Source organism: Tachyglossus aculeatus, chromosome 8, assembly GCF_015852505.1.
Source record: "Tachyglossus aculeatus isolate mTacAcu1 chromosome 8, mTacAcu1.pri, whole genome shotgun sequence".
NCBI classification, from domain to species: Eukaryota; Metazoa; Chordata; class Mammalia; order Monotremata; family Tachyglossidae; genus Tachyglossus; species Tachyglossus aculeatus.
In genome coordinates, this window is record NC_052073.1 from 34550929 (window position 1) to 34564333 (window position 13405).

The 13405-nt window shown below is 56.5% G+C and overlaps 1 protein-coding gene across 1 annotated transcript; it reads right to left on the reverse strand.

Annotated features, from left to right (window-relative positions):
- Positions 1–888: 888 nt before the first annotated feature.
- TNNC2 (troponin C2, fast skeletal type) lies at positions 889–12849 on the reverse strand. The gene is made up of 6 exons (XM_038750498.1): positions 12817–12849; positions 5999–6050; positions 3563–3706; positions 3354–3468; positions 1338–1474; positions 889–1005 (listed from the first exon to the last, which is right to left on the reverse strand). Exons 1-6 carry the CDS (start codon positions 12817–12819, stop codon positions 974–976), a joined length of 483 nt encoding a protein of 160 aa, XP_038606426.1. The 5' UTR covers positions 12820–12849; the 3' UTR covers positions 889–973.
- Positions 12850–13405: the final 556 nt, after the last annotated feature.

Consider the following 13405-nt stretch of genomic DNA (forward strand, 5'->3'; position numbering starts at 1 on the left):
CCGGACCCTCCCTCAGGAACTCGGCCCCGCCCCTTAGCTCCCTCCCGGCCCCGCCCTCCCACTCCTCCCTCAGGAACTTGGCCCCGCCCCCAAGATCCCTCCAGGCCCCTCCCCTAAGCCCCCCCTCCCTCCGGAACCCGGTCCCGCCCCCTAGCTTCCTCCCGGCCCCGCCCCTCTCCAGGCCCCGCCCTCCATTTCCTCCCTCAGGAACTCGGCCCCGCCCCTCTACGAAGCCCCGCCCCTCATCTCCCTCCCGGCCACGCCCACCCCACCTCCCTCCGGAGGCCGGTCCCGCCCCCTTTCCTAAGCCCCCGCCCCATCCGGTTTTCGGCCCCGCCCTCCCACCCCTCCCTCAGATCGGCCCCCGCCCCCTTCTGTTCTCAGCCCCTCCCCCCTAACCGCCCCCGGCCCCGCCCCTCTCCTAAGCCCCGCCCCTCACGGAGACAGCCCCGGCCCCCCTCCCTCGGGACACTGCCCCCGCCCCTTTCCCAAGCCCCGCCCCCTCCGGTTCTCGGCCCCTCCCTCTCCTAAACCCCGCCCTTCCGGCCCCGCCCCCACCCCTCCCTCGTGATCTCGGCCCCGCCCCCGCGTCCCGCCGTAATCCTAAGACTTCTTAGGACGGTGGTGTTCGTGTATTTGTGCGAAGCAAGACTCTCAGGTTGATCGCCCGTGGGGCTCACGGTCTTCATCCCCGTTTTTCAGGTGAGGCCACTGGGGCGCCGAGAAGTGAAGTGGACTACCGGCTCCGCCCTCCCTCCCCGTCTGCTCCCCGGCCTCGGTCGGCCAGTGACTGCGGTGCTGGGGGCCGCGGCGCGGTGATGCTCGTTTATCCCTTTATTCTGTACGGACAGGTCCGGCACAAGGACGGACGGACGGGGGGCGGGGCGGGGCAAGGGCGGGGGCTGCGGGCCTCCGGGGGGCCGAGCTCCCGTCCGGCGGCCTCGGCCAGGGGCGGCTGGGCGCGGCTGGGCTCTTACTGCACGCCCTCCATCATCTTCAGGAACTCTGCGGGGCGGACACCCACGGCTACGGACCCGCCCCCGGCCACGCCCACCACTGACCACGCCCACGACAGACTCCGCCCCTCGCCGCTTCCGGCCATGCCCACCGAGGCCACGCCCACACCTGACCCACGCTAGGCACCGCCCACCAATAACCACGCCCCTCGTTGCGCTAGACCCGCCCACCAATAGCCACGCCCCTCGTCGCGCTAGGCCCGCCCACCAATAACCACGCCCCTCGCCACGTTAGGCCCAGCCCCTTCCGGTCCGGCCCACGCCCATCGCCGCGCTGGGCCCCGCCCCTCTCCCCACCCACCCCCCCGGGCCCCTGCTGACCGTCGAAGTCGATGCGTCCGTCGTTGTTCTTGTCGCCGTCCTTCATGAGGTCCCCGATCTCTTCGTCGGTCACGTGCTCCCCGGAGGCGCGGAAGATCTCCGCCAGCTCCTCCGCGTCGATGTAGCCGTCCATGTTCCTGCGGGGGCCGGCAGGGGGCGCTCACTTGGGGGTGGGGCGGGGCCGGCAGGGGGCGCTCTTTCGCTCAATCAATCAATCAATCAATCGTATTTATTGAGCGCTCACTGTGTGCAGAGCACTGGACTAAGCGCTTGGGAAGAACAAGTTGGCAACATAGAGAGACAGTTCCTACCCAACAGTGGGCTCACAGTCTAAAAGGGTAGGGCAGGGCTGCGGCCGGCAGGGGGCGCCCGCTCAGGGGCGGGGCCGGCAGGGAGCGCGCTCTCAGGGGCAGGGCCAGCAGGGGGCGCTCGCATAGGGCTGGGGGCGGGGCCGAGGGGCGTCCGCTCAGGGGCGGGGCCGGCAGGGAGCCTGCTCTCAGGGCAGGGCCAGCAGGGGGCGCTCGCATAGGGCTGGGGCGGGGCCGGCAGGGGGCGCTCGCTCGAGGGTAGGGCGCGGCTGCGGCCGGCAGGGGGCGCCCGCTCAGGGGCGGGGCCGGCAGGGAGCGCCCGCTCAGGGGGCGGGGCCGGCAGGGAAAGCGCTCTCAGGGGCAGGGCCAGCAGGGGGCGCTCGCATAGGGCCTGGGGCGGGGCCGGCAAGGGTCGCTCGCTCAGGGGCGTGGGCCGACAGGGGGCGCCCGCTCAGGGGCGGGGCGGGCAGGGAGCGCGCTCTCAGGGGCAGGGCCAGCAGGGGGCGCTCGCATAAGGCTGGGGCGGGGCCGACAGGGGGCGCCCGCTCAGGGGCGGGGCCGGCAGGGGGCGCTCGCATAGGGCTGGGGCGGGGCCGGCAGGGGGCGCTCGCTCAGGGGCGGGGCCGACAGGGGGCGCCCGCTCAGGGGCGGGGCGGGCAGGGAGCGCGCTCTCAGGGGCAGGGCCAGCAGGGGGCGCTCGCATAGGGCTGGGGCGGGGCCGGCAGGGGGCGCTCAAATAGGGCTGGGGCGGGGCCGGCAGGGGGCGCTCGCTCGAGCGTAGGGCGTGGCTGCGGCCGGCAGGGGGCACCCGCTCAGGGGCGGGGCCGGCAAGGAGCAAGCTCTCAGGGGCAGGGCCGGCAGGGGGCGCTCGCATAGGGCTGGGGCGGGGCCGGCAAGGGGTCGCTCGCTCAGGGGCGGGGCCGACAGGGGGCGCCCGCTCAGGGGCGGGGCGGGCAGGGAGCGCGCTCTCAGGGGCAGGGCCAGCAGGGGGCGCTCGCATAGGGCTGGGGCGGGGCCGACAGGGGGTGCCCGCTCAGGGGCGGGGCCGGCAGGGGGCGCTCAAATAGGGCTGGGGCGGGGCCGGCAGGGGGCGCTCGCTCGAGCGTAGGGCGTGGCTGTGGCCGGCAGGGGGCGCCCGCTCAGGGGCGGGGCCGGCAAGGAGCAAGCTCTCAGGGGCAGGGCCGGCAGGGGGCGCTCGCATAGGGCTGGGGCGGGGCCGGCAAGGGTCGCTCGCTCAGGGGCGGGGCCGGCAGGGGGCGCCCGCTCAGGGGCGGGGCGGGCAGGGAGCGCGCTCTCAGGGGGCAGGGCCGGCAGGGGGCGCTCGCATAGGGCTGGGGCGGGGCCGACAGGGGGCGCCCGCTCAGGGGCGGGGCCGGCAGGGGGCGCTCAAATAGGGCTGGGGCGGGGCCGGCAGGGGGCGCTCGCTCGAGGGTAGGGCGCGGCTGCGGCCGGCAGGGGGCGCCCGCTCAGGGGCGGGGCCGGCAGGGAGCAAGCTTTCGGGGGCAGGGCCGGCAGGGGGCGCTCGCATAGGGCTGGGGCGGCCTCCTGGAGGAGGGGAGCTCTCGGTAGGGCCTATTTTGATGATGGGATGGGATGGAAGGGATGGATGGGATGGGGGTGGGATGGGGATGGGGTGGGATGGCGTTGGATGGGATGGGATGGGGTGGGATGGGGTGAGATGGGGTGGGACGGGCTAGCCCCCCCAGACCTGTCAAAGATGCGGAAGCACTCAGCCAGCTCCTCCTCGGTCTTCCCCTTGGCGTCCTCTTTCATCTGGCGCACCATCATCACCAAGAACTCCTCGAAGTCGATGGTGCCGCTGCCTGCGGAGGCCCGAGGGCGGCCGGGCCGGGGGGTCAGCCGGGCCCCCCCGGCGGGCCCCCCCCCCCCCGGGCCCCCCCCGGCCCACCGGCTCACCATCCTCGTCCACCTCCTCGATGATGGCGTCCAGCTCCTCCTTGGTGGGCGTCTGCCCCAGCATCCGCATCACGGTGCCCAGCTCCTTGGTGCTGATGTCCCCGCCGCCGTCCGCGTCGAACATGTCGAAGGCCGCCTTGAACTCTGAGGCCCGGGGATGGAGACCCAGGCTCAGACCCCTTTTTCCTCTCCTCCTCCTCCTCCTCCTCATCCCTGCCTCGATCAATCAATCAATCAATCGATCGTATTGACTGAGCGCTTACGGTGGGCCGGGCACTGGGCTAAGCGCTTGGAGAGGCCAAGTTGGCCACATAGAGAGCCGGTCCCTACCCGACAGCGGGCTCACAGGCTAGAAGGGGGAGACAGACAACAAAACAAAACATATTAACAGAATAAAATACATAGAATAGATACGGACAAACAAAACATAGTAACAAAAATAAACAGAATAAATACGTACAAATAAAATAGAGTAATAAATACGTACAAACATATATACGTCCCCTCCCCACAGCACCTGTGTATATGTTTGTACAGATTTATCACCCTATTTTAATTCAGTATATTTTAGCACTTAGTAAGCGCTTAATAAATGCCATCATTATTATTATTATTATTTGCCAGTTTGTACTTCCCAAGCGCTTAGTACAGTGCTCTGCACACAGTAAGCGCTCAGTAAATACGATTGATGATTATCATCTGTCAAATAGGGGTGAAGACCGTGAGCCCCCCGTGGGACAACCTCGCACCCTCCCCAGCGCTCAGTACAGTGCTTTGCACAGAGTAAGCGCTTAATAAATGCCATCATTATTATTAGAATTATCATCTGTAAAATGGGGATGAAGACTGGGAGCCCCCCGTGGGACAACCTGATCGCCTTGTAGCCTCCCCCCAGCGCTTAGTACAGTGCTTTGCACATAGTAAGCGCTTAATAAATGCCATCATTATTATTATTATTATTATTATCATCTGTCAAATGGGGATGAAGACCCTGAGCCCCCGTGGGACAACCTTGTATTCTCCCCAGCGCTTAGTACAGTGTTTTGCACATAGTAAGCGCTTAACAAATGCCATCATTATTATTAGAATTATCATCTGTAAAATGGGGGTGAAGACTGGGAGCCCCCCGTGGGACAACCTGATCGCCTTGTAGCCTCCCCAGCGCTTAGTACAGTGCTTTGCACATAGTAAGCGCTTAATAAATGCCATCATTATTATTATTATTATCATCTGTCAAATGGGGATGAAGACCGTGCCTCGCACCCTCCCCAGCGCTTAGTACAGTGCTTTGCACAGAGTAAGCGCTTAATAAATGCCATCATTATTATTATTATTATCATCTGTCAAATGGGGATGAAGACCGTGAGCCCCCCGTGGGACAACCTGATCGCCTTGTAGCCTCCCCCCAGCGCTTAGTACAGTGCTTTGCACATAGTAAGCGCTTAACAAATGCCATCATTATTATTATAATTATCATCTGTAAAATGGGGGATGAAGACTGTCAGCCCCCCGGGGGACAACCTGATCGCCTTGTAGCCTCCCAGCGCTTAGTACAGTGCTTTGCACATAGTAAGCGCTTAATAAATGCCATCATTATTACTATTATTATCATCTGTCAAATGGGGATGAAGACCCTGAGCCCCCCGTGGGACAACCTTGTATTCTCCCCCAGCGCTTAGTACAGTGCTTTGCACATAGTAAGCGCTTAATAAATGCCATCATTATTATTATTATTATCATCTGTCAAATGGGGATGAAGACCGTGAGCCCCCCGTGGGACAACCTTGTATTCTCCCCAGCGCTTAGTACAGTGCTTTGCACATAGTAAGCGCTTAATAAATGCCATCATTATTATTATATTATCATCTGTCAAATAGGGGACCCCCCGTGGGACAGCCTTGCATCCTCCCCAGCGCTTAGTACAGTGCTTTGCACAGAGTAAGCGCTTGATAAATGCCGTCATTATTATCATCTGTAAAATGGGGTGAAGACCGTGAGCCCCCCGTGGGCCAACCCGATCACCTTGTAACCTCCCCAGCGCTTAGAACCGCGCTTGGCACCTAGTAAGCGCTTAATAAATGCCATCATTATTATTTTTTATTTTACTTTTACATATTTGCTATTTATTTTGTTAACGATGGGCGTCTAGCTTTACTTCTATTTATTCTGATGACTTGACACTCGTCCACACGTCTTGTCGTCCGTCTCCCCCTTCCGGACCGTGAGCCCGCCGTCGGGCAGGGGCCCGTCCTCCATACGTTGCCAACTTGGACTTCCCAAGCGCCTAATACAGTGCTCTGCACACAGTAAGCACTCAGTAAATGCGCTTGAATGACTGAATGAATGCAAGTGACTGGCCCAAGGTCACACGGCACGGAGATCGGGGCCCAGGCCCTCTTTTCGACCGGGTCACCGACCCCCCGGGTCCCCACTCACCGGCGATCATCTCCTCGCTCAGAAAGGACCGCGCTTCGGCCTGCTGGTCCGTCTGCAACACAGAAACACCACCGGCCGGGCTCAGCGACTCGGGGGCACGTGGTGTGGACGCCCCCCGGGACAGCCGAAGGCCTCCGGCCCTCCCCAATCCCCCCACCTCCAGCCCTACCTCCGAAGCCCCCAATATTAATAACTACGGGACTCACTAAGCAGACTGTGAGCCCACTGTTGGGTAGGGACCGTCTCTAGATGTTGCCAATTTGTACTTCCCAAGTGCTTAGTACAGTGCTCTGCACACAGTGAGCGCTCAATAAATACGATTGATGATGACGATGATGATGATCTTCTAGACTGTGAGCCCGCTGTCGGGTAGGGACCGTCTCTAGGTGTTGCCAACTTGCAGCTTCCCAAGCGTTTAGTACACAGTCGGTGCTCAATAAATACGATTGATGGATTGATTGATTGATCTACTATGTCCCAAGCACCGTGCTAAGCTCCGGGGTGAATCATCAGCATCATCATCATCAATCGTATTGATTGAGCGCTTACTATGTGCAGAGCACTGTACTAATCACTTAATAATAATAATGAACGGCATTTATTAAGCGCTTACTACATGCTAAGCGCTGGGGAGGTTACAAGGTGATCAGGTTGTCCCACGGGGGGCTCACGGTCCAGTCCAGTCCAGTTTATTTGGATATATTTATTCTATTTATTTTATTTTGTTAATATGTTTTGTTTTGTCATCCGTCTCCCCCTTCTAGACTGTGAGCCCACTGTCGGGTAGGGACCGTCCCTATATGTTGCCAACTTGGACTTCCCAAGCGCTTAGTACAGTGCTCTGCACACAGGAAGCGCTCAATAAATACGATTGATGGATTGATTGATTGATCTACTATGTCCCAAGCACCGTGCTAAGCTCCGGGCTTAATAATAATAATAATAATGAACGGCATTTATTAAGCGCTTACTACGTGCTAAGCGCTGGGGAGGTTACAAGGTGATCAGGTTGTCCCACGGGGGGCTCACAGGTCCAGTCCAGTCCAGTTTATTTGGACATATTTATTCTATTTATTTTATTTTGTTAAATATGTTTTGTTTTCTTGTCCTGTCTCCCCCTTCTAGACTGTAAGCCCAGCTGTCGGGTAGGGACCGGCTCCTATATGTTGCCAACTTGGACTTCCCAAGCGCTTAGTACAGTGCTGTGCACACGGTAAGCGCTCAATAAATACGATTGAATGAATGAATGAATGAATGAATGAATGCCCATTTGACAGATGAGGTAACTGAGGCCCGGAGAAGTGAAGTGACTTGCCCAAAGTCACCCAGCTGGCAAGCGGCGGAGCCGGGATTTGAACCCACGACCTCTGACTCCAAAGCCCGGGCTCTTTCCACTGAGCCACGCTGCTTCTCAGCGGGATATTCTCTGTTGATACAAGTTCATTCAATCGTATTTGTTGAGCGCTTACTGCTGTGCAGAGCACTGTACTAAGCGCTTATTCTTATACAAGTTCATTGGTTGACACAGTCCCTGTCCCACGTGGGGTTCACTCTCTTAATCCCCCTTTTGCAGATGGGGGAAATGAGGCCCGGAGTTGTGAAACGACTTATTAATAATAATAATAATGATGGTATTTGTTAAGCGCTTACTATGTGCAAAGCACTGTTCTAAGCGCTGGGGGGGTTACAAGGTGATCAGGCTGTCCCACGGGGGGCTCCCAGTCTTCATCCCCATTCTCCAGATGAGGTCGCGGAGGCCCAGAGAAGTGAAGGGACTTGACCCAAAGGTCACCCAGCTGACGGCGTGGCTCAGTGGAAAGAGCCCGGGCTTTGGAGTCAGAGGTTGTGGGTTCAAATCCCGGCTCCGCCATTTGTCAGCTGGGTGACTTCGGGCACATCACTTAACTTCCCTTTGCCTCAGTTACCTCATGTGAAAAATGGGGAGGAAGACTGTGAACCCCATGTGGGACGATCTGATTACCTTGTGTCTTCCCCAGCGCTTAGAACAGTGCTTGGCACATAGTAAGTGCTTAACAAATACCATCATTATTATTCTCTGGGCCTCAGTTCCCTCATCTGTCAAATGGGGATGAAGACTGTGAGCCCTCCGTGGGATAACCCGATCACTTTGTAACCACCCCAGCACTTAGAACAGTGCTTTGCACATAGTAAGTGCTTAATAAATGCCATTATTATTATTATTATTATTATTATTATTAACAAATACCATTATTATTATTATTCTCTGTGCCTCAGTGACCTCATCTGTCAAATGGGGATGAAGACCGGGAGCCTCCCGTGGGACAAACCCGATCACCTTGTAACCTCCCCAGCACTAAGAACAGTGCTTTGCACATAGTAAGCGCTTAATAAATGCCATTATTATTATTATTATCATTATTAACAAATACGATCATCATTATTATTATTATTCTCTGTGCCTCAGTGACCTCATCTGTCAAATGGGGATAAAGACCGGGAGCCCCCCGTGGGCCAACCCGATCACCTTGTAACCTCCCCAGCGCTTAGAACAGAGCTTTGCACATAGTAAGCGCTTAATAAATGCCATTATTATTACTATTATTAACAAATACCATCATCATTATTATGATTATTATTCTCTGTGCCTCAGTGACCTCATCTGTCAAATGGGGATGAAGACCAGGAGCCCACCGTGGGCCAAACCGATCACCTTGTAACCTCCCCAGTGCTTAGAACAGTGCTTTGCACATAGTAAGCACTTAATAAATGCCATTATTATTATTTTTATTATTATTATTAACAAATACCATCATCATCATTATTATTATTATTCTCTGTGCCTCAGTGACCTCATCTGTCAAATGGGGATGAAGACTGTGAGCCCCCCGTGGGACAACCCGATCACCTTGTAACCTCCCCAGTGCTTAGAACAGTGCTTTGCACATAATAAATGCCATTATTATTATTATTACTATTATTATTAACAAATACCATTATTATTATTATTATTATTCTCTGTGCCTCAGTGACCTCATCTGTCAAATGGGGATGAAGACTGTGAGCCCCCCGTGAGACAACCTGATCACCTTGTAACATACCCAGTGCTTAGAACAGTGCTTTGTGCTTAATAAATGCCATTATTATTATTCTTATTAACAAATACCATCATTATTATTATTATTATTATTATAATTCTCTGTGCCTCAGTGACCTCATCTGTCAAATGGGGATGAAGACCGGGAGCCCCCCCGTGGGACAAACCCGATCACCTTGTAACCACCCCAGCGCTTAGAACAGTGCTTTGCACATAGTAAGCGCTTAATAAATGCCATTATTATTATTATTAGTATTAACAAATGCCATCATCATTATTATTATTATTATTCTCTGTGCCTCAGTGACCTCATCTGTCAAATGGGGATGAAGACTGGGAGCCCCCCGTAGAACAAACCCGATCACCTTGTAACCTCCCCAGCGCTTAGAACAGTGCTTTGCACATAGTAAGCGCTTAATAAATGCCATTATTATTATTATTATGAACAAATACCATCATCATCATTATGATTATTATTCTCTGTGCCTCAGTGACCTCATCTGTCAAATGGGGATGAAGACTGGGAGCCCCCCGTAGGACAAACCCAATCACCTTGTAACCTCCCCAGCGCTTAGAACAGTGCTTGGCACATAGTAAGCGCTTGATAAATGCCATTATTATTATTATTATTATTATTATTATTATTATTATTATTATTATTATTATTCTCTGTGCCTCAGTGACCTCATCTGTCAAATGGGGATGAGTAAGCGCTTGTAACCTCCCCAGTGCTTAGAACAGTGCTTTGCACATAGTAAGCGCTTAATAAATGCCATTATTATTATTATTATTATTAACAAATACCATCATCATCATTATGATTATTATTCTCTGTGCCTCAGTGACCTCATCTGTCAAATGGGGATGAAGACCGGGAGCCCCCCGCCATGGGACAACCCGATCACCTTGTAAGCTCCCCAGCGCTTAGAACAGTGCTTGGCACATAGTAAGCGCTTGATAAATGCCATTATTATTATTATTATTATTCTCTGTGCCTCAGTGACCTCATCTGTCAAATGGGGATGAAGACCGTGAGCCCCCTCCGTGGGACAACCCAATCACCTTGTAAGCTCCCCAGCTCTTAGAAAAGTGCTTGGCACATAGTAAGCGCTTAACGAATGCCATCATTATCATTATTCTCAGCGGCCGAGGCGGGATTAGAACCCGTGACCTCCTGTCCGTCAGGCCCTGGCCACCAAGCCACACCGCGGGCGAGCCGTGCCAGAAGACGCGGCTATTTTAGAAACGACCCGTCCTAGCAGCTGCCGGCGGGCTCCGATTTCTTCTCGAAGGGGAATATGCCCGCCTTGCCCTCCCTTCCCTCTCTTTCCATCCCCATAAAGGGTCATATTCCCATCCCGGGCCAAGGAAAAATTATCCTGCAGCACGTCTACACCCACCTGTCCATCAGGGCTATGTATGGAGCACCTCTCGTGCTCAGGGCGCTGAACTGAGCACTCTTTAAAAACCTAGGCACCGGTTAAACGCTCATTATAACAATAAAAATGGCCTTCATTAAGCGCTTACTACGTGCAAAGCACCGTCCTAAGCGCTGGGGAGGGTACAAGGCGATCAGGTTGTCCCGCGGGGGGCTCACGGTCTTCATCCCCATTTTCCAGATGAGGGAACTGAGGCCCAGAGAAGTGAAGTGACTTGCTCAAGGTCACACAGCAGACGAGGGGCGGAGGCCTGCTTAGAACCCGCGACCTTTGACTCCCAAGCCCGGGCTGTCGCCGCTGAGCCACGCTGCCGCATCACGGGAAGCGGGGTCCCGGGTTCTAATCCCGCCGCCTCCCCTTCCCCCGCCGTGTGCGGGTCGCCTCACCCCCTCCGGGCCTCAGTTTCCACCGCTGCAAAATGGGGATCCGAAGCCCCGTGTGGGACGGCCTAGATTCCACCCCGCATCAGAGCACCGCCAGACACGTAGTGAGCGCTTAAATAACATTAAAAAAAAACAAAAAAACTCCCCGAGCCCGGGCTTGGGAGCCAGAGGTCGTGGGTTCTAATCCCGCCTCCGCCGCCCGTCGGCTGCGGGACGTCGGGCGAGTCTTTTCACGCCTCTGGGCCTCAGTTCCCCCACCTGTCAAATGGGGATGAAGACCGCGAGCCCCACGGGGAACAACCTGATGGTACTAATGATGATGGCATTTATTAAGCGCTTACTATGTGCAAAGCACTGTTCTAAGCGCTGGTGATGAGGTTGGATCAGGTTGTCCCACGGAGGGGGGCTCCCAGTCTCCATCCCCATTTTCCAGCTGCGGTCACCGAGGCCCGGAGAGGAGCCGGAATCTGAACCCACGACCTCTGACTCCAAATAATAGTAATAATGATGATATTTATTAAGCGCTCACTATGTGCCAAGCACTGTTCTAAGCGCTGGGGGGGGATACAAGGTGATCAGGTTGTCCCCTGTGGGGCTCCCAGTCTTAATCCCCATTTGGCAGATGAGGCAACTGAGGCCCAGAGAAGCGAAGCGATTCGCCTAAAGTCACCCCGCTGATGAGTGGCAGAGCCAGGATTTGAACCCACGACCTCTGACTCCAAATAATAGTAATAATGATGATATTTATAAGCGCTTACTATGTGCCAAGCACTGTTCTAAGCGCTGGGGGGGGGGGATACAGGGTGATCAGGTTGTCCCCCGTGGGGCTCCCGGTCTTAATCCCCATTTGGCAGATGAGGCAACTGAGGCCCAGAGAAGCGAAGCGACTCGCCTAAAGTCACCCCGCTGCGCCGGGATTTGAACCCACGACCTCCGACTCCAAATAATAGTAAAAATGATGATATTTACTAAGCGCTTACTATGTGCCAAGCACTGTTCTAAGTGTGGGGGGGGGGGATACAAGGTCATCAGGTTGTCCCCCGTGGGGCTCCCGGTCTTAATCCCCATTTGGCAGATGAGGCAACTGAGGCCCAGAGAAGCGAAGCGACTTGCCTCAAGTCACCCCGCTGTGCCGGGATTTGAACCCACGACCTCTGACTCCAAATAATAGTAATAATGATGATATTTACTAAGCGCTCACTATGTGCCGAGCACTGTTCTAAGCGCTGCGGGGGGATACAAGGTCATCAGGTTGTCCCCAATGGGGCTCCCGGTCTTAATCCCCATTTGGCAGATGAGACAACTGAGGCCCAGAGAAGCGAAGTGACTCGCCTAAAGTCACCCCGCTGTGCCAGGATTTGAACCCACGACCTCCGACTCCAAATAATAGTAAAAATGATGATATTTATTAAGCGCTTACTATGTGCCGAGCACTGTTCTAAGCGCTGCGGGGGGATACAAGGTCATCAGGTTGTCCCCTGTGGGGCTCCCAGTCTTAATCCCCATTTGGCAGATGAGGCAATTGAGGCCCAGAGAAGCAAAATGACTCGCCTAAAGTCACCCCGCTGAGTCGGGATTTGAACCCACGACCTCTGACTCCAAATAATAGTAATAATGATGATATTTATTAAGCGCTTACTATGTGCCGAGCACTGTTCTAAGCACTGGTGGTGGGATACAAGGTCATCAGGTTGTCCCCCATGGGGCTCCCGGTCTTAATCCCCATTTGGCAGATGAGGCAACTGAGGCCCAGAGAAGCGAAGCGACTCGCCTAAAGCCACCCCGCTGCGCCGGGATCGGAACCCACGACCTCGGACCCCAAAGCCCAGGCTCTTTCCGCCGGCCCGGCGCTCAGCACAGTGCTCGGCCCACGGCGAGCGCCGAACCTCGTCAAGCAGCGGGGCCGCGTGCGGAACCTACCATGGCGAGGGCTGCGGCCTTCCCGGGCGCCAGCGTGAGAATTCCTCGATTTCCAGGCCGTCGGAGCACCCCGGAGCGGCGGGGCCCGGGATTTGTAGGGTCCCGGGCCGCCCGGCCCCTTGGCCCCCGCCACGATTGGCCCCCCGGGCAGCAGGGGGGCTGGGGGGGCGTCGAATCCGGCCGCGGGCCTCCACTTACCCCCCCTTGCCCAAGAGCAGCTGCACCCCTTTGCCTAATTTAGCCAAGGACCCCTGGGTAAACTGACACCCCGGAGCAGGTGGCCCCCGGCCATCCGTCCCCCCCCGCACCCGGGTCCCCACCTGTCCCAACCAACGGAGACCTGGGTTCCGGTCACGGCTCCTCCGCCGGGCCCCGTGACCTTGGGCCTCTCCGGGCCTCGGTTTCCTCCTCCGGAAAACGGGCCGGTTTCGCGGCCGCTCGCACTCAGTACAGTGCCCGGCGTAGAGGGAGCGCTTAACGGGTACCGTTAAGAGGAGGGCTTCGAGCGCTCCGCGCGTGGCTCGGTGGAAAGAGCCCAAGCTGGGGTCGCGGGTTCGAATCCCGGCTGCGCCACTTGTCAGCTGTCCTC